At 39.2% G+C, this 25356-nt stretch overlaps 1 protein-coding gene across 1 annotated transcript in view; it reads left to right on the top strand.

Annotated features, from left to right (window-relative positions):
• The window catches only part of CFAP70 (cilia and flagella associated protein 70), a 70432-nt gene that overhangs the window by 17595 nt on the left and 27481 nt on the right, over nucleotides 1-25356 (top strand). The window contains 11 exon segments of the mRNA XM_045581736.1: nucleotides 2577-2671; nucleotides 7895-7994; nucleotides 10249-10383; nucleotides 15491-15618; nucleotides 15620-15659; nucleotides 15843-15923; nucleotides 17183-17274; nucleotides 18395-18455; nucleotides 18770-18964; nucleotides 22089-22220; nucleotides 24695-24820. Coding sequence (XP_045437692.1) covers nucleotides 2577-2671; nucleotides 7895-7994; nucleotides 10249-10383; nucleotides 15491-15618; nucleotides 15620-15659; nucleotides 15843-15923; nucleotides 17183-17274; nucleotides 18395-18455; nucleotides 18770-18964; nucleotides 22089-22220; nucleotides 24695-24820 — 1185 coding nt within the window.

Below are 25356 nucleotides of genomic sequence, written 5' to 3' on the forward strand. Positions count from 1 at the left end.
TACTGAAAGAAATAGTGACAGAAAACTTCCCCCACCTGGTGAAAGAATTAGACTTACAAGTCCAGGAAGTGCACAGAACTCCAAACAAAAGGAATCCAAAGAAGACCACACCAAGACACATCATAATTAAAATTCCAAGAGCAAAAGACAAAGAGAGAATATTAAAAGCAGCAAGAGCAAAGCAGGTAGTTACCTATAAAGGAGCACCCATACGATTGTCAGCTGATTTCTCAACAGAAACCATGCAGTCCAGACGAGAATGGCAAGAAATATTCAAGTTAATGAATAGCAAGAACCTACAGCCAAAAATAATCTACCCAGCAAAGCTATCACTCAGAATTGAAGGCCAGATAAAGAGCTTCACTAATAAAAAAAAGCTAAAGGAGTTCATCACAGCCAAACCAGAATTATATGAATTGCTGAAGGGGGTTCTTTTAGAAGAGAAAGTAAATAAAGATAAAAACTATGAACAACAAATATGTAACTATCAACATGTGAATCTCAAAACCAAGGGAATTAAAAAAAAATCTGATGAACAATATTAACTGGTGAATATAATAGAATCAGAGGTATAGAAGGGAGTGGACTGACGATTCTTGGGGAAAGGGGGAGAGGGGGGTTTAGGATGAGACTGAACATAAACTGTGCACCTATGGATGAGGACAATAGGGGGTGGGGAAAGGGCAGAGGGTGGGGTGGGAACCTGGTGGAGGGGGAAAAATGAGGAACTTTTGTAATAATATGAACAATAAAGATTTATTAAAAAAAGAAAAAAAGAAAAAGAAAAATATTCTCAGGTGAGGATTAGCAACAACAAAAATAATAGTTATCTAATTCTGACTTAAAAGTCTCCTGATATCCTAAGTCCAGCAAACAAAAAACAAAATAATTGAATTAATTCAAATTTACCCTTTATTTTGTAATATATATATATACTATTTTAATGTATATATTTTTAAAGTAGATAATAATATAGTCACAATTCAAAATAAAACTTAAGAAATATGCTGTTAAAGCCTTCAGCCTTCCTCCTCCCTCCTATTTCTTTCCTAGATCATCACCTAGTAGCCATCTTTTTATAGTTTCTTACAGTTTCAGTGATATAATTTGTAAGATAAGGATGGTTGAATTACTTTCAATATCTGACACAAAATATTTTTAAATAGTAGAGATAAGACTAAAATATTTGAAAAACATTGTGCAGTGTCTTTTCTCACTATTGTGATCATTGGAAATTCATATTATTCTTAGATCTATGTCTGCTCTGAATGAAAATATTCTTAGATTTATATTTTCATTTAGAGCAGACATTTTATTTTAGATATTTAGATTTTATATTAAACTAGAGGCCCGGTGCACAAAATTCGTGTCCAACCCTCAGCTCAGCCTGCACCCTATCCAATCTGGGATCCCTCTCAAAATCCAGGACTCCTGGCTACCAACCACTCACCTGCCTGCCTGCCTGATTGCCCCTAACCACTTCTGCCTGCCAGCCTGCTCACACTCTCACCACTCCCCTGCCAGCCTGATTGACACCTAACTGCTCCTCTGATTGCCCCTAATTGCCCTCCCCTGATGGCCTGGTCACCGCTACTGTCTTCCCCTGCAGGGCATGTCTTCCCCAGCTGCCCTTCCCTGCAGGCCTGGTTGCCCCCAACTACCCTCCCCTGTAGGCCTGGTCCCTCCCAATTGCCCTCCCCTGCTGGCCTGATCGCCTACAACTGCCCTCCCCTGCTGGCCATCTTGTGTCCACCTGGGGGCAGCCATCTTTGACCACATGGGGGTGGCCATCTTGTATCCACATGGGGGCAGTCATCTTGTGTGTTGGAGTGATGGTCAATTTGCATATCACCTTTTTATTATATGGGATTAAATAGGATCTTAGTTTAAATCATTAATTCTCAACCCTTGTTGCTCATTAGAATCACCTGAAAAACTTTTAAAACAATAACAATGGACAAGCTGAAACCGGTTTGGCTCAGTGGATAGAGTGTCGCTCTGCAGACTGAAATGTCCCAGGATCAATTCCGGTCAAGGGCATGTACGCTGGTTGCGGGCACCACCCCAGTAGGGGTGTGCAAGAGACAGCTGATCAATGTCTCTCTCTCATCGATGTTTCTAGCTCTCTATCCCTCTCCCTTCCTCTCTGTAAAAAAAAAAATCAATAAAATATATTACAAAAACCCAACAATGGCCAAACCTTAACACAGATCAATTACATAAGAATTTAACTTTTAATATAATACCAATGTCCAGATGTTGATTATTTTTTTTAAAGACACTCTCAAATAATTCTAACGTGTTCAGGGTTGAGAATCACTGATTGAGGTTATGTGAATCAGTACTGGATCTATATAAGGATAATATAAATAATTTATCTTATTACTGTAGTAATAGTAAAGCACCCCAAAATTTAAGGTCGTGTAGTATCTACAGTTGTAGGCACACTTATGGTAATAATAGTAGTAGTAATAAAAGTATTGTGATCAAATTCACTAAAAGAATGTCCACTAATTGAACAAGATGAAACTATGGCACATTGAGAGAATGAAACTCTCTATCTTATTATTTTACAGGACAGGGAAATGAGGAACCAAGCAGAGAGCGTAAAGAAAAGGATTACTTGGGACTTGGAAAGTCGTTGCTATCTTGATCCTCTTGCAGTGGTCAGGTAAGAAGAGGAAGGGAATCTAAACAGCAAAGACTGTAAATGGGAAGAAATGTTGCTTTTGTTAGCTTTATCTAAATTTGAGTTAAGGTGATCTGAGACTCATCACATCTGCTAATAACAGAGGCTTCTAGTGATGGTGAATTAACAAAGGTAGGTTCTTATTTCCCTTTCAGATAAAAGCACTTCAGAATTGGTATGTAGGATTGGCTCCTCAGTGTTATGAGGTATCTAGGCTCAATGTATCTTTTTGCTCTACCTTCCTTAGCATGTGCTTCCCACTACAGGGTTGTCTCATGGTCCAGAATGGCTGCTAGAATGCCAAGCTACACATTCCCATTCCCGGCAGAATGTTGGAAGAGGAGGGTAGTGGTTATGGATAAAAAAAGGATACATGCTAGCTGTCTTAGCCCTTCTTATGGAACCTTCCTGGAATCTGACAACCTCTGTTTATTTCTTTCGATGCAAAAGAGGGTATGAAATAAGTTGATATTGTATAGGTAACTATTGATATTGTATGGGTAACTATTAGTCTGATATAGTGACCTGGCAATCAGGGGAAGATGAGAAATAGAGGATTATCAATATATTTATAATCTGAATGAACTACCATTTTATTTTATTTTCAATTAATATATTATTTTTAGAATTACAGAAAAAAATGAGCAGACATTTTAGAGTGTTCCAGTATACCTCTAGTTCCTCACTTGATCGAGTATATAAATAAATATACATCGTTGGATTTGATTTGCTGATATTTTAAGACAACACTGTTCCTCATTACTTTGAACAAACGATTATCAACTTGATCAATTAAAAACAAAATTAAATGAAAAAGAAATTGACTGACTGGTATTGCTCAGTGGTTGGAGCATTGGCTTGTGCACCAAAGGGTTGCAGGTCTGATACCCAGCCCCTGTTTGGGTGCATGCAGGAGGCAGCCAATATATGTGTCTCTCTCACATCTATGTTTCTCTTTCTATTTCTCTCTCTCTTTTTCTTCATCCCTTCCCTCCCCCCAACTCCCTCCTTCTCTTCTCTGAAAAAAATCAATGGAAAATATATCCTCAGGTGAGCTTGAAAAATAAATAAAAAATTTCACCTTAATTTATTTCATTCTTTGATTCTTTTCCTTTCTTTATATAGATTCAAATTTCTGACTTATCATTTTTCTTATCTCTGAATACTTGTAGCATTTCTTGTAAGGCAGGTCTGCTGGCCACAAATTCCCTCCATTTTTGTTTGAGAAAAATATTTATTCTTGATTTTTCTTCACTTTTTTTTTTTTTTAACATATATTTTTATTGATTTCAGAGAGAGGAAGGGAGAGGGAGAGGGAGAGAAACATCCATGATGAGGGAGAATCACGGATGGGCTGCCTCCTGCATGCCCCCTAGTGGATATTAGCTTGCAACCCAGGCATGTGCTCTGATCAGGAATCAAACCAGCGATCTCCTGGTTCCTGGGTTGACGCTCAACCACTGAGCCATGCATGCCAGGCTTTCTTCACTTTTGAAGGATAATTCCTCTGGATATAGAATTCTAGGATAGTAGTTTGTCTCTTTCAGTACTTTAAATATTTCACTGTGCTCTCTTCTTACTTGCATGGATTCTGAAGAGGAGTCCAATATAGTTCTTAACTTTGTTCCTCTACAGCAAAGGTGTCTCTCCCCTTCACCCCCCACTCTGGTTTCTTTTAAGATTTTTACTCTCTCTCTGGTTTTCTACAGTTTGAATATTATATACTGAGTATTTTTTAGTATTTATTATTGTGTTCTCTGAGCTTCCTGGATCTATGATTTGGTGTCTGTCATTTAGTAAAATTCTTAGCCATTATGGCCTCAGATATATCTTGCTCCTTTCTCTCTTTCTGGTATACCTGTTGCATCTTTTGTAATTGTCCCATAGTTCTTGGATATTCTGTTATGATTTTTTTCAATTTCCCTTTCCATTTCAGTTTGGGAAGTTTTTATTGACATATCTTCAAACTCACTAATTCTTTCCTCAGTTATGTCCAGTTTGTTGATAAGCCCATCAAATGAATTCTTTATATTTGTTGCAGTGTTTTTTATTTCTAGCATTTTCTTTTGATTCTTTCTTAGTTTCCAATCTCTTTTTACATTGGAACATTACCCATCTGTTCTTGCATGTTGCCTGCTTTTTTCCATTAGACACTTAACATGTTAATCATAGTTATTTTATTTTTTATTTTTATTTTAAAATATATTTTATTGATTTTTTACAGAGAGGAAGAGAGAGGGATAGAGAGCTAGAAACATCGATGAGAGTCATCGATCAGCTGCCTCTTGTACACCCCCTACTGGGATGTGCTCGCAACCAAGGTACATGCCCTTGACTGGAATCAAACCCAGGAACCTTTCAGTCTGCAGGCGGACGCTCTATCCACTGAGCCAGACCGGTTTCAGCAAATCATAGTTATTTTAAATTCCCTATTTGTATCATAATTCCAAGATCTGTGTCATATCTGAGAATAGTTCTTATGTTAGCTGTATCTGTTCAGACCGTATTTTTCTTGCCTTTTAGGATTCCATGTAATTTTTAATTTAAGTTTTTTGAAGTTCATGAGCATGATAATTTATTAATGACAGCACTCTTTTTGTTTTGTTTTTATAAATCTTTATTGTTGAAAGCATTAAATATGTCTCCTTTTGCTCCTATTGACCCCTTCTAGCCCACCCTCACCCCCCACTCCAGGCCTTATCATCCTATTGTCTGTGTCCATGGGTTCTGCATATATGCATGCAAGGTCTTTGATTATTTACCTCCCACCCACCCTCCCAGATACCTCACTCTGTTCCATGCTTCCATGTCTCTGGATCCATTCCGTTCATTTTATTAATTAGATTCCACATGTGAGTGAGATCATGTAATACTTGTCTTTCTCTGACTGACTTATTTCGCTTTGCATGATACTCTCCAGGACCCTCCATGCTGTCTCAAAGGGTAAGAGATTCTTTTTCTTTTACTGCTGCACAGTATTCTATGGTATAAATGTACCACAGCTTTTTTATCTCCTCATCTACTGATGGGCACTTGGGCTGTTTCCAGATCTTAGCTATTGTAGATTATGCTGCTATGCAGTAGGGGTGCATACATTCTTTCTGATTGGTATTTCAGGTTTCTTAGGATATAGTCCTAGAAGTGGGGTCACTGGGTCAAATGGCAGAACCATATTTATTTTTTAAAAATATATTTTTATTGATTTTAGAAAGGAAGGAAGAGGGAGAGAGAGATTGAAACATCAGTGATGAGAATCATCAATCGCTGTCCCTCACTGGGGACCAAACCCACAACCCAGGCATGTGCCCTTGGCTGGAATTGAACTCGGGACCCTTCAGTCCCCAGGCGGACACTCCACCCACTGAGCCAAACCAGCCAGTGTCATATTTAATTTTTTGAGGAAACTTCATACTGTTTTTCACAGTGGTTGCACCAGTCCTCATTCTCACCAGCAGTGTACTAGGGTTTCCTTTCCCCCTCCTCCTAGTCAGTATACTTGTCATTTGTTGATTTGTTGATGGTATGCCATTTTGATAGATGTGAGGTGATACCTCGTTGTCAATTTAATTTACATCTCTTTGATGATTAGTGACTTTGAGTATTTTTTCATGTCTCTTGGCCATTTGCATGTCTACTTTGAAGAAGTGTCTATGTAGTTCCTTTGCCCATTTTAAAATTATTTAATGACAGTACTCTTGATCTTGTAATTTTTTATTGAAAGCTGGACTTTATGTACTGAGTAATATTTTTTGGTAATTAGGTTTTTTAATGTGCGATTTTATGTTAACAAAGCTTAATGTTTGCTCTAGTTGTAGGTGCTAAAGGCTTCAGGTTCCTTTCTTTTTGTTCTTCTGTTGTCTGTGGTTTGGCCTAAGACTCTTTCTTAGATAGGCTCTCTGTTTTGCAGTCTCTCAGTTATAATCCACTGTTATTATAGTGAAATTCTGTTGATGTAGTGGCAAGGTATTGGGGAGGAGAATTGTTCTATAATCCTATGATCAAATATTAGAATCTTAATAGGTTTGAGTCCCTGGGTTCTGACCTTCAGAACGTTTAATAGCCGTTTTTTCTTTCTGTCCTTATGTGAGGCAGGAAACAGATGAGGCTGGAGGCACCTACTTGCCCTTCCCCGAGTCAGATAAAGCTCTGGTAAAGTCGATTTCCTGAGAGAATAGGCCTGTGTTATGGAGAACACTCGGCATATTTCAAAATGATTACTTTTTCCTTCTCTCTACCAAAGAGGATTTTAATCTTATCTTCACTGTGAGAATCTGCTGAGCTCCTCGTCTTAAAATCTACAAAAGCGTGGGGAACCCCTAGGAATGGGCCGAAGGAGTTTTTATCTGACTCATCCACACTCAGCCTCCAGCAATGTGCCAACATTGCCCTAAAGTTGTTTCTACCTGTAGCAGGACCTCAGTGGCTTCTGATCTCAGTGTAATTCTCTGCACTTGTCTGTCTCTCCAGATTTCAATGTGGCAATTTGCTCTGTGACCTTGTTTCTTAGATGGATCTCAGAAAAGTAGTAGTTGATTTTCAGTTTGGTTAGCTTCTTTTGTTTGTTGTGAGGAAAGTAATGAGACCTCTAAACTCTTTAGGTGCCAGTCAGCTGATGCTGGAAGTCCTACTCCATTATCACAATAGAGATGAACGTATTTTCTGTTATTTTTGCATATTTGTCTGATTACTTTTTTAGAAAATATCACTAGGAGTGGAATTTCTGGGTCAAAGATTATGAACATTTTAAGACTTGATTCATATTGCCAAATTGCTCTAAAAATGCATAATTTGCTTCTACTAGCAATACAGAATTATTTTCAGAATTTTATAGATTTGAGAAAATTTTAAAAATCCACTTACCTGCCGAAACCGGTTTGGCTCAGTGGATAGAGCATCGGCCTGTGGACTGAGGGGTCCCGGGTTCAAGGTCATGTACCTTGGTTGCGGGCACACCCCCATTAGGGGGTATACAGGAGGCGGCTGATCGATGATTCTCTCTCATCGATGTTTCTAACTCTCTATCCCTCTTTCTTCCTCTCTGTAAAAAATCAATAAAATATATATTTTTAAAAATCCACTTACCTAATAAACATTTATATGTGCGTATTCCATTACTTTTTAAAAGAGGGGAATACTTTCCTTTTTCCTAAATTATATTAACTCCATTTTGCACACAATACTAATGGTCTGACTCTTGACATGCAGTTTTCAGAAGCGAATTGCCGATTGCCGACTGTGGCCTGTAGAGATGACAAGAGTTCCTCTAATTACCGCACCCAAAGGGAAAGCTGCCAAATTTGATAAGGTAAATTTGTTCCGTTAAAAGTTCTATAGTCCTGGCCAGTTTGGCTCAGTGGACAGAGTGGTCAGCCCACAGACTGAAGAGTCTCAGGTTTTATTCAGGCCAAGAGCGGGTACTCGGTTAAGGCTTGATCCTAGGCCTGGGGGGGGGGAAGGTGCATGTAGGAGGCAGCCAATGGATGTGTCTCTCTCACATCAATCTTTCTCTCTGTCTCTCCCTCTCCCTTCCACTCTCAAAAAAAAAAAAAAAATCAATGGAAAAATAGCTTCTGGTGAGAATTGAAAAAAAATTTTATATAAGAAATACTGCCACCCTAACTGGTTTGGCTCAGTGAATGGAGCATCGGCCTGCAGACTGAAGGGTCCCAGGTTCGATTCTGGTCAAGGACATGTACCTTGCTTGTGACCACAACCCCAGGCAGCTGAATTGATGTTTCGCTCTCATCGGCCAGGTGTTTCTAATTCTCTATCACTCTCCTTTTCTCTCTGTAAAAAATCAATAAAATATATTTTTTTAAAAAGAAAAAGAAATGCTGCCTCTAATTCTAATACCAATGGAAAATATGAATAGATGTGGCTACTCCCTTGGGTGACCAACTAATTCTTATTTGTTTAAAAGTTCCCTGACTTTAGTGCTGAAAGTCTCGTGTACCAGCAAACTCCCCTGTCCAAGGCAAGTCAGGGTGACTGGTCACCCTAGCTCCCTAACATCCACTAAATAGTTAGCCTTTGTTCCCAGACATCCTATTTCCCTTTAGCCCTTCATTACAGTTTACCATAGGTAAAACCTTACAAAATAGCCATTTTTACAAGTCAAAAGTAGTTACATATTGGCAATATGGTTCATCCAGATACATATTTCTGAATTTCTTTTGGACTTTGGACTTACTGTGTTTTAGCCTGCTAATTATTAGAGTAATATGGTTCGTAGATATACTAGTGTTCTGAAAAGATACAGCTTTGATGAGCCTAGAGCATGATCTCTATTGTTTCACTTGTGCCTGTCTGGTCTTTTATGTCTGATCCTCTTGTAGACAGCTTTGTATTCTTCACAGCACCTAGCACGATACATTGCATATAGCATACACTTGACAAGTACCTAAGTAATTTTTATTGATTTTAAAATGGATTTTTTTGAAGAATAAAAATGCTGCTACTTTTCCCTTTGTAATATATAAAACAAGTTTCCTTAGATTTCTAAAGAACATAATATTATTATATGACCATAGGACTTTAACCTAATTTCTAATTATTTTAATAGGTAAAATCAAAGAGATTACTTTTAATCTTGTAGTAATTAAATGGGTTTTCTTTCAGGTTTTCTTCTTATAAAAGTTTTTTATGGCAAATCGTATAGCCATTAAAATGATGTTAAGACCTATTTTTTTTTTTTTACATGTTCTTCATCTTTTGACATGAGAGTTTAGATAAAATTAGGGATGGCAAATACATGATGGCATTCATCCTCCTTCATCCATGGCAGATAGTACTGATCAATCAAAGGATTTTTTTTTCCTTCTGATTCCAGATAAAGATACAGAATCTTTCTCAGCACAGTACTCTAATAGATTAGAATGTAGGCATTACCTAAAGCCTATTTGTCAATACTGGTCCAGATGATTTGTAAGACACTTTCATTCATGTGAATCTATGAACTAGAAGTAAAAGCCATAGCTTCTGATTTCTTTTAAATATTTGTTGTTGTTTTTTATAGTTTTACATGGTGAAATTGATTTTGTTGTTGAATATACATATTAATTTGAGTGTGTTTATTCAACTACTGCCTTTTACTATTCATTAATACTATTTATATGCATTATCTCAGTGATCATGGTGTTATTAAACCCAGTTTGAAAATAAAGAAATGAAGACCCTGCAGCTCTCTCTATGGAGCATGCCTGCACCTTTCCCCATCTCCTCTTTTCCCCAGCATTCTCTCTCTTTTTTCTGTAGCACATTCCAGGGCCAATCTTCCTTCTTTCATCCCGCAAGATGCATATCTCTCTTTCTCTTTCTCCTAGGCTCCAAGGGCCCTTTTACTATCCCTATAACTTTCTAAATAAACTTGCCCTTATAATTTGAAAAAAAAAGAAAATAATTAAAGACCCAAAATGTCTATGCTATTGCCCCAAAGTCAACTATTTATACAGCATAGCTAGTTTCAAAAGCCAGGTCTTTGAATTGCTGAGTCAGAGCTCCATACCTTATATACAACATTGTTCTATAGTACTAATAGGTCTCTGGTTTTATTCCTTTAGACGGAAGATGAAAATCCGCTTTCATTTCACGGAGTGGCTTATGTTAATATGGTCCCATTGCTGTATCCAGGTGTGAAGAGGATTCGGGGAGCTTTTCATGTTTACCCTTACCTAGACAGCACAGTCTATGAAAAGGTCAGAAAAATTGTAGAGAAGGTATCATCTATACCATTTTATACTTTATCTGTGTTTACATCTACATGCTAAAGATTATACATCTTTGCAATGGATGTTTGGAACCAATTGATATATTGGAATTTTAAATATAGAGCCTTGCTGTCATTCTGTGATTGAATCTTAAAGACTTTAGGCCAAATATTTCAACAATACTGTTATATGTGAGTAGTCTAAACACCCCAATGAAAGGACAGAGATTATGAGACTTGGATTTTAAAATATCATTCAATGATATGCAGTCTAAAACAAATATGCCTTAGATTTAGACATATATCTAAGTTGAAGTAAAAAAATGGAAAAGACATACTATGCAGGTAGAAAATGTAACAGAGCTAAGTGGCAATATTTATATCAGATAAAATAGACTGCAAGGCAAGAAACGTTACTAAAGACATAGAGTGTCATGCCAGAATGAGTAAAGGTCAATTAATCAGAAAGATATAAATTATAAATTGTTACATAAAATAAGTATCTGTACTAATAAAAGAGTAATATGCTAATAAGACTGGGAAAACTTCCTGAGACCTTCCTGATGTCCTTCTGGACAAAACCATGGTGGCGGGCCAAGGCAGAGATGGTTAGGTGCGGTCAGGTCAGGAGGGGAGGGCAGTTGGGGGTGATCAGACTGGTGGGGGGGCAGTTGAGGGCGAGCAGGCCAGTGGGGGGGCAGTTGGGAGTGAGAAGGCCAGTGGGCAGTGATTGGGTCAAGCAGGCTGGCAAGGGAGGCAGTTGGGAGCAATCAGGCTAGCAGGCAGAAGGGTTAGGGGTGATCAGGCAGGCAGGCAAGTGAGCAGGTTAGGAGCCAGTGGTCCCAGATTGTGAGAGGGATGTCTGACTGCTATTATGGGATTGGGCCTAAAAGGGCAGTTGGACATCCTTCAGGGAGTCCCAGATTGGAGAGGGTACAGGTTGGGCTGAGGGACATGCCTCCTGTGCACAAATTTCATGCACCAGGGCATTGGTATAATATCTAAGAAAGGAGTAATATGCAAATTGACCGCACCTCTGCTGCACCCACAAGCCACGCCCACCAGCCAATCAGGAGAGAATATGCAAATCAACCCAACCAAGCCACAGAACAAGCAGGAGGCTTGCTCTGCTCAAGGCTACAATGTTTCAATTATAGAAGATAAATAAATCCCATATCCCAGGGCCTCTGCTTGGGTCACGAGGGGCATGGCCAGCTTGCAAACCACCACAGGCCCCTTGCCCAGGCCTCCCCATGCCCTAAGGGAACCCCCACCCTGATTCTGGACACCCTTCAGGGCAAGCCAGCTGGCCCCCACCTGTGCACCAGACCTCTATTCTATCCAATAAAAGAATAATAGGCAAATTGACCGTCACTCCAATACACAAGTTGGCTGCCCCCATGTGGTCAAAGATGACTGACCCAATGTGCACACAAGATGGCCACCACAAGATGGCCAGCAGGGGAGGGCATTTAGGAGGGACCAGTTCTGCAAGGAAGGGCAGTTGTGGGCAATCAGACCAGCAGAGGAGGGCAGTTGTGAGGGACCAGGCCTGTAAGGGAGGGCAGTTAGGGATGACCACGCCTTCAGGGGAGAACAGTTAGGGGCAAACAGGCTGGCAGGGGAGCAGTTGGGCATCAATAAGGCTGGCAAGGGAGTGGTTAGGGGTGATCAGGATGGCAGGCAGAAGTGGTTAGGGGCAATCAGGAAGGAAGGCAGTTGAGCAGTTGGGAGCCAGCAGACCTGGATTGTGAGAGGATGTCCCAGATTGGAGAGGTTACAGGCTGGGCTGAGTGACACACACCCCCCCCCCGTGCACGAATTTTGTGCACCAGGCCTCTAGTAGATTATAAATGTAGACACTACTAACAAGAGAACCTCATAATACATGAAGCAAAACCCAACCGAAATAAAAGGAAAAACAGACAATTCGATAGCAACATTTAGAAATTTCAATATTGTACTTTCAATATTTAATAGAACAACTATATTTAAAAAAAAAAATCTATGCTAAATATAAACTTACCATGCAACCCAGCAAAATCATTTCTAGGAATCTACTCAAGAAAATTGAAAACCTGAATTTATACAAATACATGTATTTAAATGTTTTAGACTACTGTGAACAGCATTATTCACAGTAGCCTAAAACTCATAACAGTCCAATGTCCACAACTGATGAGTTGATAAACAAAACATGGTATATCTATACAAGGGAATATTATTTAGCAATGAAAAGGATGGATTACAAATAATATAATATGCCAAAATCATTGCATAGTGTTAATTCTTCATTTTATGTAATGTGAATTATATCTCAATAAAGCTGTTTTGTTAAAAAAAGGAATGGGCTACTGATACATTTTATAACATGGATGAACCTCAAAATTTTTATGCAAAGTGAAAAAAGAAAGACACAAATGACTACGTATTGTACAATATCATTTACATGAAATGTTCTCATATTCTAGAGATGTTAAAATTTGAAAAAGTTTGCATTTTACTAGGTGTATCAGTTAATAATGGCAAATTTTGTAATCAAAGAGAACATGATAATTTCAAGAGAAATATCAAAAGTGCTTTATTCAAAGTAATGTCCATCGCTAGCTACACATTCCCCCATTTTTCAGGTAGTTTGTGGATACCATCCCACTAGAACTTTTCTTGTTTTGAGGCAAACTGTTCATAGACCCAATTTTCCACTTCTTCAAATGTTTTGAGGTGCTGCTCAGAAAGGGTGTGTGCCATGGATCAGAACAAGTGGTAATCTGAGGGAGCAAGGTCTAGTGAATACAGTGGGGTGGGTAAATAGTTTCCAGGCAAGATCTTTTAACATGTTTTTAACTGGTTTTGAAATGTGTGATGGTGCGCCATCATGAAGCAAAATTACTTTGCTGGGTTTTCTGAAACACTCTAGTCATTTCACGATCAAAGGTGATGCAAATTGATTTTTGTTGTCGGTAACGATCAGTATTAACGGTTCCAAATGGTTTTAGAAGCTCATAATACACCACACCTTCCTGAACTCACCAAACACAGAGCAATGTCTTCTTTGAAGAAAGGGATTTGGCCTTGCAGTTGATGTTGATGGTTGACTTGTACCAACTCATGATTTTGTGCCTTTGGGATTCTCAAAATAAATCCACTTTTCACCGCCAGTCACAATTCGATGCAAAAAAGACTTTCTCTCATACCATTGAAGCAACATTTTACTGATGACTTTTCGGTTTTCCATTTGTCTTTCGTTCAGTTGATGTGGCACCCATTTTCCTTCCTTTAAAATCTTTCCCATTGCTTGTAAATGATCAGAAAGTGTTTGTTGAGCAACATTTAATCTTTCTGCGAGTATTGTTTTGAATTTGACACACATCTTCATCCAATAATGCTTGTAATTGTTGGTCTTCAAACTTTTTTGGTTGACCTTTCACATCAGAATCATCACTTTTAAAATGTTTAAACCAGCATTCACAAGTTTCTTGAGATGGAGCATGTTCATCATAAGCTTCCCAAAGTATATGATAACTTTTTCTTCAAAATAAAATAATGAGCCGAAACCTGTTTGGCTCAGTGGATAGAGCGTCGGCCTGCGGACTGAAAGGTCCCAGGATCAATTCCAGTCAAGGGCATGTACCTTGGTTGCAGGCATATCCCCAGTGGGGGGGCATGCAAGAGGCAGCTGATCAATGACTCTCTCATCGATGTTTCTTACTCTCTATCTCTCTCCCTTCCTCTCTGTGAAGAATCAATAAAATATAATTTAAAAAAAAGTAATGAATTCAAACTTCCCGCAAATAATCTTTTTTTTTTTTTTTGGCATGAAATTCAACATTTTTAAGCATAAAAATATCTATGATGTTAACAACTTCAGCAAATTTGACATATGAAGTTTTGAAGCTTGCTGTCAATACAAAATAGCATACATATCAAGTTGTCTATATATCAACATATGTGTAACTCCATCTATTGAAAAAAATCCACATTATTAACTGGTACACCTAGTAGACTCTATGAAATACAGTAATTTAGGATTTTGAGTGATGATTAGTATTTATAATTTTTTCTTTAAAATTGTGGGACCATGTTCTTAGCAGCATTATTGGGGTATAACTGACATATACTTAAGGTGCACAATTTATTTATTTATTTATTTATTTTTTTTTTAAATATATTTTATTGATTTTGTACAGAGAGGAAGGGAGAGAGATAGAGAGTTAGAAACATCGATGAGAGAGAGTCATCGATCAGCTGCCTCTTGCACACCCCCTACTGGGGATATGCCCGCAACCAAGGTATATGCCCTTGACCGGAATCGAACCCGGGGCCCTTCAGTCCCCAAGCCGACGCTCTATCCATTGAGCCAAACCGGTCTCGGCAAGGTGCACAATTTAAAGTTTTTGACATAGGTATACATCTGTGGAACTATCACCACAACAGGAGAGTAAAAATACCCATTACTGGACAAAGTTTTCTCATGACCTTTAATTTTATCCCTCTCTCCTATTTGTTCAATCCTCTGGGAGTTTTTTAGGGGGGAGGGGTTTTTTGTTTGTTTGTTTGTTTTTAGGTGTCTGGCTTCTTTCACTCAGTATATATGATATTTAGATTCATCCATATTGTTTAATTTTAAAATTTCTGTAAGTCTCTTTTCCAAGCATTGTAGTTGAATTTCCCACGCAAAGTTTTTATTTTGAACTGTAAACTTGCCCTGTTCTTCTAATGATTGATAAATCAGTAGTTAAATAATATTTCTTGTACAGAAATAAATTCAACCATTTAAAGTTAATTTGATATTATGTGTCAAAGATTAAAAGCTCTCTGGTAACAGATTAAATAGATACAAAATCAAGCCAGGTTGAAAAGTCTTCTCTTAATAATTTAAATAATGGGGTAGGCAGCTATTTTTCTGTGATGGTTTCACTTGTTCAACAAAAATGGCTGCAGTAGAGTGTTGTTGTTTTTTTAATTCCCCTATCTCTCTTTGTTTCTACAGTGTTGCAATTATCTAGAAAACTAAATTATATTAAATAATAATGTGGTTTCTTTTATTTGCCTATGATTCATTGAAATGTTTGTTTGTTTGTTTGTTTGTTTTTCAGACCAAATGTTCATTTAGCTTGTTCCGGGATACTGGACATAATTTGATTCATAATAACAAAGCAGGAGGAGTTAATTCTCCATTGTCCAAACCAAGTGTTGCTAAGAACCTGAAAGAAGATAAAATAGTAAGAAAAGGATATAAAAGGAAGGCCTAGGTCTGGGGATATGGTAGGTTGTTGAGAAGGTGATGATTTTGCTGATTTTTTTACATTGTAGAAGCTTACACTTATTTCTCATTTGGTGAATTGCCGCAATTTGATTTGCATTTTGATGCAACATAATGATTAGTGTTCCTGCCATTGTAAAGACCATATAAGAATTTCATTTTTAAGGTATGTTCATCTCTTTCAGCAAGCATCTAGTTTAAAATCTCAGAGCTCAGATACAGCTCTGGAAATGGAAGCCGCTCCAAACCACAATCCAGAAGGACAGGTAACTATGCATAAAGAGTTGGAAAATTAAGCTTAATTTCATCAGTCCTTTACTGAGTAAGGTAGTATTAGTGGGAAATGCTCAGGAAAATGTTTATTAAGTTACCATCTTTATTTACCATGACTGGTTTATGATGTTGAGTAAATTTCTTTGAGACTTACTGAAGTGAGTAGGTACCAGATTAACTTTGAGGACTGTGCCAGCATAAAAATTTATGTTGAGAACTATTAGGATGCAAAGATGCATCAGATGCAGCATTTATTCATCTGCTCTCAGGACACTCAAGAGCGTGTCCACAGGAGACTGGCTCAGGGCATTTTGGCCCATCTCACCCAATCCACCCCACCAGGCACCTTCTAATTAATTTACTTTCATTGTGCACAAATCCATGCACCAGGCCTCTGGTAAGTAATAAATAAGGCTCTAGAGCCTCATTTTAGGGACTCACATTACAGGTTTTTAAACTTATGTGGAAATAAAACCATATGTGTGTTTCAAGGCAAAACTCTTGCAAGGACGTGAAAAAGAGAAACGGAACATAGGGTAGGGCCTTCAGATGTCAGTTTATAGGTTTTCCTGATAGTACAGATGAGTGTTGTTGACAGTGTGAGTTAAGGAAGAGATTATAGAGAAAGTCAGAAACCCGCAGAGGCACAGTGAACTGGGAAGCTTTGAAGTGATGAAGAAAAGTTAAAGGTAACTCTGGTTTCAAGCCTTTCTTTCTGGAAGGGTGACAAAATCATTAAGAGAAACTTTAAAAGAGAGGTTGATATAGGGGAAATGATAAGTTCGATTTTAGACATGTTGCATTTAAGATGCTAGCAAAAATCTGGGTAGAAATGTCCATTAGGTCGCAGTTGGCAAATGGTGGTGAGCAGGCTGCAAGTGGGAATGTCGGAAGGTTATGAGGAGAATATTTCTGCAGAACTCATGGAAGAGTTTTGATGGAAGAAAGAGTGGCATTCACCTAAAATAGTTCCAAGAAAGGTATTGAACAAGTTGAACAGGGCTTCAGCTGGGGTAGAAGTTTCCAAGAATAAAATTGAAAATGGTTTCCTGTAAGAGATAACCACTGTTGCTATTTTTCTGTCTAGTTATTTTTCTGTGTAAAACATATTTTAAGTTAAGATTACACTATATTTATAGCTATAGATGCACCTTTCTCACTTATTAAATTGTGAATATTACCTTATGTCACTAATTTTTTTCATAAATATTTGTTTTACTAAAAATAAATTAGAAAATAAATGTCTTTACAGCAATATGTAGAAGCAGGGACATACATTGTGTTGGAGATTCAGCTGAACAAAGCCTTGGTTCCAAAGCGCTTGCCAGAGGAGCTGGCCAAACGGTGTGTAGCAATGTTTTCATAATTGTTTTGCAAAAGCAATCTATACTATTAATAATAAAAGGATAATATGCTAATTAGACCAGGTGACCAGATATCTTCTGGACGTCCAACTTCCTTCTGGACAGTTAGGGGGCAACCAGTCCATCGGGGGGCAGTTAGGGGGTGGCCAGGCCAGCATGGGGGCAGTTGGGAGTCAACCAGGCTGGCTGGCAGGGGGGCAGTTAGGGGGTGATCAGGCCAGCAGGCAGGCAAGTGGTAAGGAGCCAGTGGTCCCAGATTGTGAGAGGGATGTCCGACTGCTGCAGGATTGGGCCTAAACTGACAGTCGGACATCCCCAAGGGTTCCCAGATTGGAGAGGATTCCCCCTCCCTATGCACAAATTTCATACACAAGGCCTCTAGTTTAGGTATAAGTAAAAGGAAGTCAGCTTGTGACCATAAAATGTAATTTTCCCTAGGCCAAACATCAATTTTCTGCTTTTTCTCCCAAGATAAAGTTTCTTATATTTTCTTACTATAAAAGTAGTATATGCCTATTATAAAAAATTTGATAAATTGAGATTAGCCACAAAGTATAAAGACACACAGATTTCTCTCACCCAGTGATAACTGCTTTTAATACCTTGGTATTTATCTTTCTAGAGTTACTGTAAAGCCCCTCTACTATATAAACACACATTCCATGTCATATATTAATATACTACTATGTACTTTTTTTTAAAAATCTCTACTCTAATTTTGTTACTTCTTTCCTTCTTTGAGCTTTAGGTTCAGTTTGCTCTCCTTTTCTAATTCCTTAAAATATACAATTAAATTATTGATTATTGTATGAGTTAGAGCTGTAAATTTCATTCTGAACACTTCTTTCACTGCATTCCATAAGTTTTGATATGCTGTGTTTTGTTTTCATTCATCTCTTTGCTTTTTTTTTTTTTTCCTATCTAGTCCATAGCTATATAATGTTCTGGGGTTCGTGTCTTAGATTTTACATGACAGAATAGCACAGTGCTCAAGTATGATAGAGAAACAGATCTTAGATCTCCCCTTTGAGACTTTTTGGTGGTAGGAAAATAAAAGAACATAAATATGTAAGTAATAAAGTTGTTATTTCCTGATACAGGGTCAAGGAAATGATTCCTCCAAGGCCACCTCTTACCCGCAGGACGGGAGGAGCTCAGAAGGCAAGTGCCAAAGCCAAGGTGAAACTATAAGTAATAAGGTGTTAGGTGCGTCATTTGGAAATAAGGCATGGATTTTTCAGAAGGAGTGAGAAATTGTAGCTTCTAATTTGTATCTTCCTGTATCTGTTTGTGACCAGTGGCTTATAAGGAATAGTATTCAGTGTTTGATCTTTGGCTGGTGGCCTATGAGCTGAGGAGAAAAAGCAATTTATACCTAAAGTATATTGAATATAAAATACAATCCATTTTCAGAACTCTGTTCCACCTCCTTACCTCTTTGAGGTCTCTTTACCAAGCATTGTGTATTTTCCTAGGCGGTAAGTGACTACCACATGCAGATCAGGACCATTTCTAGAGCCATCCTGGATGAGTATCACAGCATGTTCGGAAAACAGGTGGCCAAAGTGGAGGGTGATATAGATAGTGAAACCCTGGAGGAGCAGAAATGCCAGCTCAACTATGAACTTAATTGTTCTGGAAAATACTTTGCTTTCAAAGAACAGCTCAAGGTAAATATTCATTTATTTAATTATTCTATGGGTTTTATGAAGCATCTACTCTACATACCTCATTGTCATTTTTTCTGTGGTTATGTTCAGCTGTGCTCCCATCTGTCCTGCTCCTGGTGCAGAGAGCTGTGTTCTCCAAGATAGAATGTTGGGAGAAGCTCCATTCCTGCGGAGCCATAAAACCGTTCTGTATGCTTTCCGAATGTGAGCTTTTAAGGAACAGATTCTTCTCTCGAGGCTAGGCCAGATTTTTAGTCAGATTTCATGTTGCTTCAGCAGGCAGAAACTCTATACCTGGAACTGATTCCCTGACTGATTATCTCTGTCTCCTATTACAAACCTTTCCCTAGTCCATAGAATTACTAAGATTTGAGAAATATTTGTTTAATAATAATTTCCTAAATAATAATGGCTAATGTTTATTGAGTGTTTGCTGTATACCAAATTTTAAAATGCTTATGAATTTAATCTTCACAACAACCCTATGAGGTGCTCCCCATTTTACAGATGGAGAAATGCAATATTAGTTGGTTAAGTAATTTGCCCAAGATCACAAAGGTCAAAGATGGGACTCAAATTCTGACAGCCTGGTTCGAGAAATCATGTTTTTAACTTCTATACCACACTGCCTCTCTGTGTGCATTTAATATGTGCCCTGCACTGTATAAATAAGTACAAAGAAATCAGATGGAAGTAGTAAAGTAAAAAACAACAGATGCTCATGGGGGCAAGAGGCTGGTCTCAGTAAGTGGCAGGGTCACATCTCAGTTTGATTCTGGTTCTATTACTAGCTGGATGACCTTAGTCAAGGGACTTTACCTCTCTGAGCCTCGATGTCTTTGCCTAACAATGAGGAAAAATATTAATATTACCAGAGGCCTGGTGCACGAAATTTGTGCACGGGGTGAAGGTGTGTGTCCCTCAGCCCAGCCTGCACCTTTTACAATCTGGGACCCTTTGAGGAATGTCCAACTGCCCTCTCACAATCCAGGACTGCTGGCTCCCAATTGCTTGCCTGCCTGCCTGCCAGCCTGATTGCCCCTAACCACTTCTTCCTGCCAGACTGATCACTCCCTAACCACTCCCCTGCCAGCCTGATCAACGCCTAACTGCTCTCCTGCTGGCCCGATTGCCCCTAACTGTCCTCCCCTGAAAGCCTGGTTGCCCCCAACTGTCCTGCTCTACCAGCCCAGTCACCCCTGTCTTCCTCTGCAGGCCTGGTTGTCCCCAACCACCCTCCCCTGCTGGCCCAGTCATCCCTAACTACCCTCTCCTGTAGGCCTGGTTGTCTCTTTCCTCCCCTGTAGGCTTGGTTGTCCCCAACTGCCCTTCTCTGCAGCCCTGGTCACCCCCAACTGCCCTCCCCTGCAGGCCTGGTTGCCCCCAACTGCCCTCCTCTGCTGGCTTGGTCACCCCTAATTATCCTCCCCTGCAGGCCTGGTTGCCTCTAACTGTTCTCCCCTGCAAATCTGGTCACCCCCAAATGCCCTCTCCTGCAGGTCTGGTCACCCCAATTACCCTTCCCTGCAGGCGTGGTTGCTCCAACTGCCCTCCCCTGACAGCCCAGTCTCCCCTAACTGCCCTCTCCTACAGGCCTGATCATTCCCAACTGCCCTTCCTTGCAGCCCTGGTCCCTCCCAACTGCCCTCCCCTGCTGGCCTGATCATCACCCACAATTGCCCTCCCCTGCCAGCCACCTTGTGGTGGCCATCTTGTGTCCACATGGGGGCAGCCGTCTTTTACCATATGGGGTGGCCATCTTGTGTTTGGGAGTGATGGACGATTTGCATATTATCTCTTTATTATATATTATGAGCATTAAATAATATAATGCATGCTAAATGCTTTATGTTATAAAAACTTTATAGGCCTGACTGTCATGGCTCAGTGGTTGAGTGTCAACCTATGAACCAGGAGGTTACGGTTCGATTTCCAGTCAGGGCATGTGTCCAAGTTGTGGGCTCAATTCCCATTGTGGGGCATGCAGGAGGCAATAGAATGATGATTCTCTCTCATCATTGATGTTTCTCTCTCTCTCTCTCTCTCTCTCTCTCACTCTCTCTCTCTCTCTCTCTCTCTCTCTCTCTCCTTTCCTCTACCCCCTTCTGCTTTGAAATCAATAAAAACTATTTTTAAAAAATATATTTTTTTAATTTCAGAGAGGAAGGAAGAGGGATTGAGCCTTTTGCTTCCTGTACACTCCCTACTGGGGATTGAGCCCGAAACCTGAGCATGTGCCCTTGACTGGAATCGAACTTGGGACCCTTTAGTCCACAGATCGACGCTCTATTCACTGAGCCAAACAGGCTAGGGCAATAAAAACTTTTTTTTTTTTTTAAACCTTTATGGTGTAAAACTTGGCAATGATGTTAGCTTGGGGAGCGGGAGTAGGGGCAGAGAAGCAGCTGTCCTGGCTATAGCAATATGTTATTTGTAATGCATCTCAAACATTTCCACCCATTATTTCTTTCTGGCTTCTCAATCATCTTCTGAAATAAGATAGTAATAGCAAAAGTACATATCTATTTAACAAATGAGGAAACTGAGATACCAAGTATAAAATAACTTATTAGGTTGTACAGTGGCAGAATTAGAACCAGAATTCCATTCTCCGGATTTGCAAATCAGGCCTTTTCTCCTGAACTGTCACCCCCAACTGCCCTCCTCTACAGGCCTGGTTGCCCCCAACTGCCCTCTCCTGTTGGCCCGGTCACCCCTAATTACCCTCCCCTGCAGGCCTGGTTGCCTCTAACTGTCCTCCCCTCCAGGCCTGGTCACCCCCAACTGCCCTCCCCTGCAGGCCTGGTACTCCCAACTGCCCTTCCCTGCAGGCATGGTCACTATAAGAGACATAATGTATAAACGTAATGCTAAGGTTTTCTTCAGCTTTATGATGCTCTTCACACAGTATGAGTCCTGCATTGACCATATTAGGATAATGATGATTCAAGAAAAGAAGACATATAGAATATGTTGATTAGGGAGAAATCTGTGAGCCAACAGTTTAGCAGTCACCAAGGGAGAAATCAATTACTTTCTGAAATTCTGATGAACTTTAGACCAGAAACTCAAGGGAGGCCTATGCTGCCTGTGCTATTAGCCCAGTGATCTGTGTCTCTTGCAGCATGCCGTGGTAAAGATTGTGAGAGAGAAGTACTTGAAAACAATACCATTTGAAAACCAAGAGGAACTGCAGACATTCATTAGTGAGCTCTATGTGTTCTTGGTGGATCAAATGCATGTGGCCTTAAACCAGGTAGGTAATCAAGAACTAAGAGCTCTTCCCTTTCTTAATAGGGCATCAGAGTTTCCCCTGAATGATTCCTTTCTTCCTTGCTTCTTCTCTTCCTGAATTCTACAGATGTTTAGTGAGGTATCTGCTCTCGGCTAGGGACTGAAACGCAAAGATGAATAAGAAAATGCCTAAATTATTTTGGGGAGAACAATCTGTATGCTCTTTCAGCTTCCTAGAAAATTAATTTCATAACTGTCATAAATGTGATAGATAAAAAAGAGATAAAATAGGCTATTTAAATTATGAAATGAAAATGACCATTCTGTTTATTCTGTGAATGTGTGCAATTCTCACTGTTTTTTGTCTTTAAGACTGATAATAAAAAATTTTAAAAAGCTATGAGTTTTTAGATATTACACCTAAATGACAATAACACTTCAAATATGCCTTTCCTATTTGAAGGTGCCAGTCTGATTTCCTCTCACTTGAATGTTTATATCTATTATTTGCACAGCTTGCATTTTGCCTTCATTTGCCCCCACCCTCGTAGTCTGTCTCTAACCAGCTATGCTTCCTCAAACCCCCTATTCTATTTGCTCTTTTCTTCACTATTTCTTCTCTGCCACCATCACTTTTCTCTCACTTTCTTTTTTTGTTGTTGTTAATCCTCACCTGAGGATATTTTTTCCATTAATTTTAGACACAGTGAAAGGGAAGCGGGTTGTGGAAAAGAAAGAGGGAGAGAGAAACATCGATATGAGAGAGCCACATCAATTGGTTGCTTCCCACATGTGTACTGATCTGGGGCAGGAAATCTGCAATCCTGGTCTGTGCCCTTTACAGGGAATTGAACCTGGGACCCTTTGGACTGGGGCCAATGCTCTAACAACTGAACCATGCTGGTCAGGCCTCTCTCACTTTCTTTAGCCTCCCTGGCAGGCAGAAGTAGTTAGGGGCAATCAGGCAGGCAGATAGGCGAGTGGTTGGGAGCCAACAGTCCTGGATTGTGAGAGGGATCCCAGATTGTAGATCAGCAGGCTGGGCTGAGGGACACCTGCAGGCTCCCTCCCACCCCCCACCCGCCACACACTCCCCTCAGGTTCACAGATTTCATGCACAGGGCCTCTAGTATATATATAAAAGTTGAGGGATTTCTTGCCTAATAATGTCTATTTCCTTTGTGAAGTAACATCTTTACTGAAAGTTAAGAGGATAAGGGTTGGGTGAAAAGCTTGAAGAAAAAGAAAAAATTTAGATATTGCATCACTTTATGGTATACTATGTTGCTGATCAAGGACAAATTACATAGTTTGCTAATAGTATTAAAGGCCACCAGCCAAGACTGAACACCAGAAGAGTCTGTGGCAGCTCAAATATCTCTATTTGTATATAGTTTTCCTCAGGAACAGATATCAGCCCTGTCTAAAAATGAGGTCAGGTTGTCGGAGTGCTCTAATTTGGGAGTTTCTAGGACAAGTGCAGGAGAAGGAGAAAGATGCCTGGGACTTGGGTGTGTTGGTGATAGAGTGCTTATGAGGTCTAGGCTTATCCACTTGGGAAATGATGGGCATATTGGAAGTGAAGGAAATGAAGTCAGAGAGCAGTTTTAAGGGGACTAAGTGACAAAGGGTAGAAAACTTGTAATGTGGGTTCTGGGAGTGGGATAATAGAGGTAGAATATTTTGGATTTGGGTATGGAAATGTGTTGCTGAAGGTATTTTGAGGTCAAGATCATCAAAATTAAAAATAACAAAGAACAGAGGCAAAAATCAATTTTCAGCAGCTCTCTTTGGCCCATCTCAAATTTACTTTACTCTTCACATCCCTAAGCAACTCTACTTGTTAAAGTCACTGATATCATCTTTATTTCTAATTAAAGAACTTTGGGGTGTCTTCCTTGGCCAAAGTTTCTCATCCGGGATATTACTTAATACACCGACTTGCTTTTCTATGTAGGTGTATAGAATATATTATTTTTCTGGGTGCCCTCCTATCTTTCTGGCTGTTTCTATAATGTATTCTTTGTAGAGTCCATCTGTCTATATATCCCACTAAGAAGCTTCCAAAGCTTTAACCTTTGTCTCCTGTTTTCTTGATATTTGAAGACCTTAGTTAGTATATGTCAACCTTTTTCATATCATGGCACCTGAAAATGATAATAATTTTCCATATACCAGAAAAAATAAAGAAATCTGTTTGAGGTCAGAGGGAACTTGCTTAGGGATACTGACTACCCTGAGGACTGAGGAGAGCAGTAATTTTTACTCACTTTCATGGGCTTAAACTGTTGGTATTTAGATACAAGAGCTTCTCTTTCACCATTGATATTTCTCTCTTGGTTCATTCTTTACTTTCTTACTGTATTGGCAAGACATAAGACACCTCAATATCATTTTAGACCTCATGACTAGAGTATCACATTTGATTTATATTTCTAAAACTTCTCTAATTTTAATTGTTTTATTTTGTCTGATTAACATTTTGATGTTGACAAGACCATGCCAGATGATATCCAAGGTGCTGTCCCAACCATTCATAAGAGTAGCGAACAGCTTCGACTCTTTGCATTTGAAGCAGAAGTCAATGAGGACTTTGATATGGCAGCAGTATATTATGAAGAGGTAAACATCTTCCCAGTGAATGTTCTTACTGTTATTTGTACAATACCGGCATAGTAAATAGTAGTATTTTATTATCTAAAATCCAACTTGATTAATAAAAGGATAGACACATAGATCAATAAAACAGAGTCCAAAAATAGGTTCACACACATAAGGTTATTATATTTTTGACAAAAGTGTAAATGAAGTTCAATGGACAAAGTATAGTTTTTTCAAAAAATGGTGTTAGAATAGTTGGTAATCATATGCAAAAAACAAACAAACATTTGACCTAAACCTCAATCAGCTGATGCTTGGCTGGTGTGGCTTAAGCACCAGGAGGCCGCTGGTTAATTTCCCAGTCCCCAGGAGGGGGCTTGCAGGAGACAATCAATGTTTCTTGCTTTCTCCCTCTCCCTTCCTCTCTCTGATTTCAGTCAAAACATATTTTTTTAAAATCAACTGAAAATAAATTGTAGATCTGAAAGTAAAATATAAAACTAAGAAACTTTCAGGAGAAAATCTTTATGACCTGAGGTTAGGTAAGGAATTCTTAG

Source organism: Pipistrellus kuhlii, unplaced genomic scaffold (assembly GCF_014108245.1).
Source record: "Pipistrellus kuhlii isolate mPipKuh1 unplaced genomic scaffold, mPipKuh1.p scaffold_m20_p_15, whole genome shotgun sequence".
Taxonomy (NCBI): Eukaryota; Metazoa; Chordata; class Mammalia; order Chiroptera; family Vespertilionidae; genus Pipistrellus; species Pipistrellus kuhlii.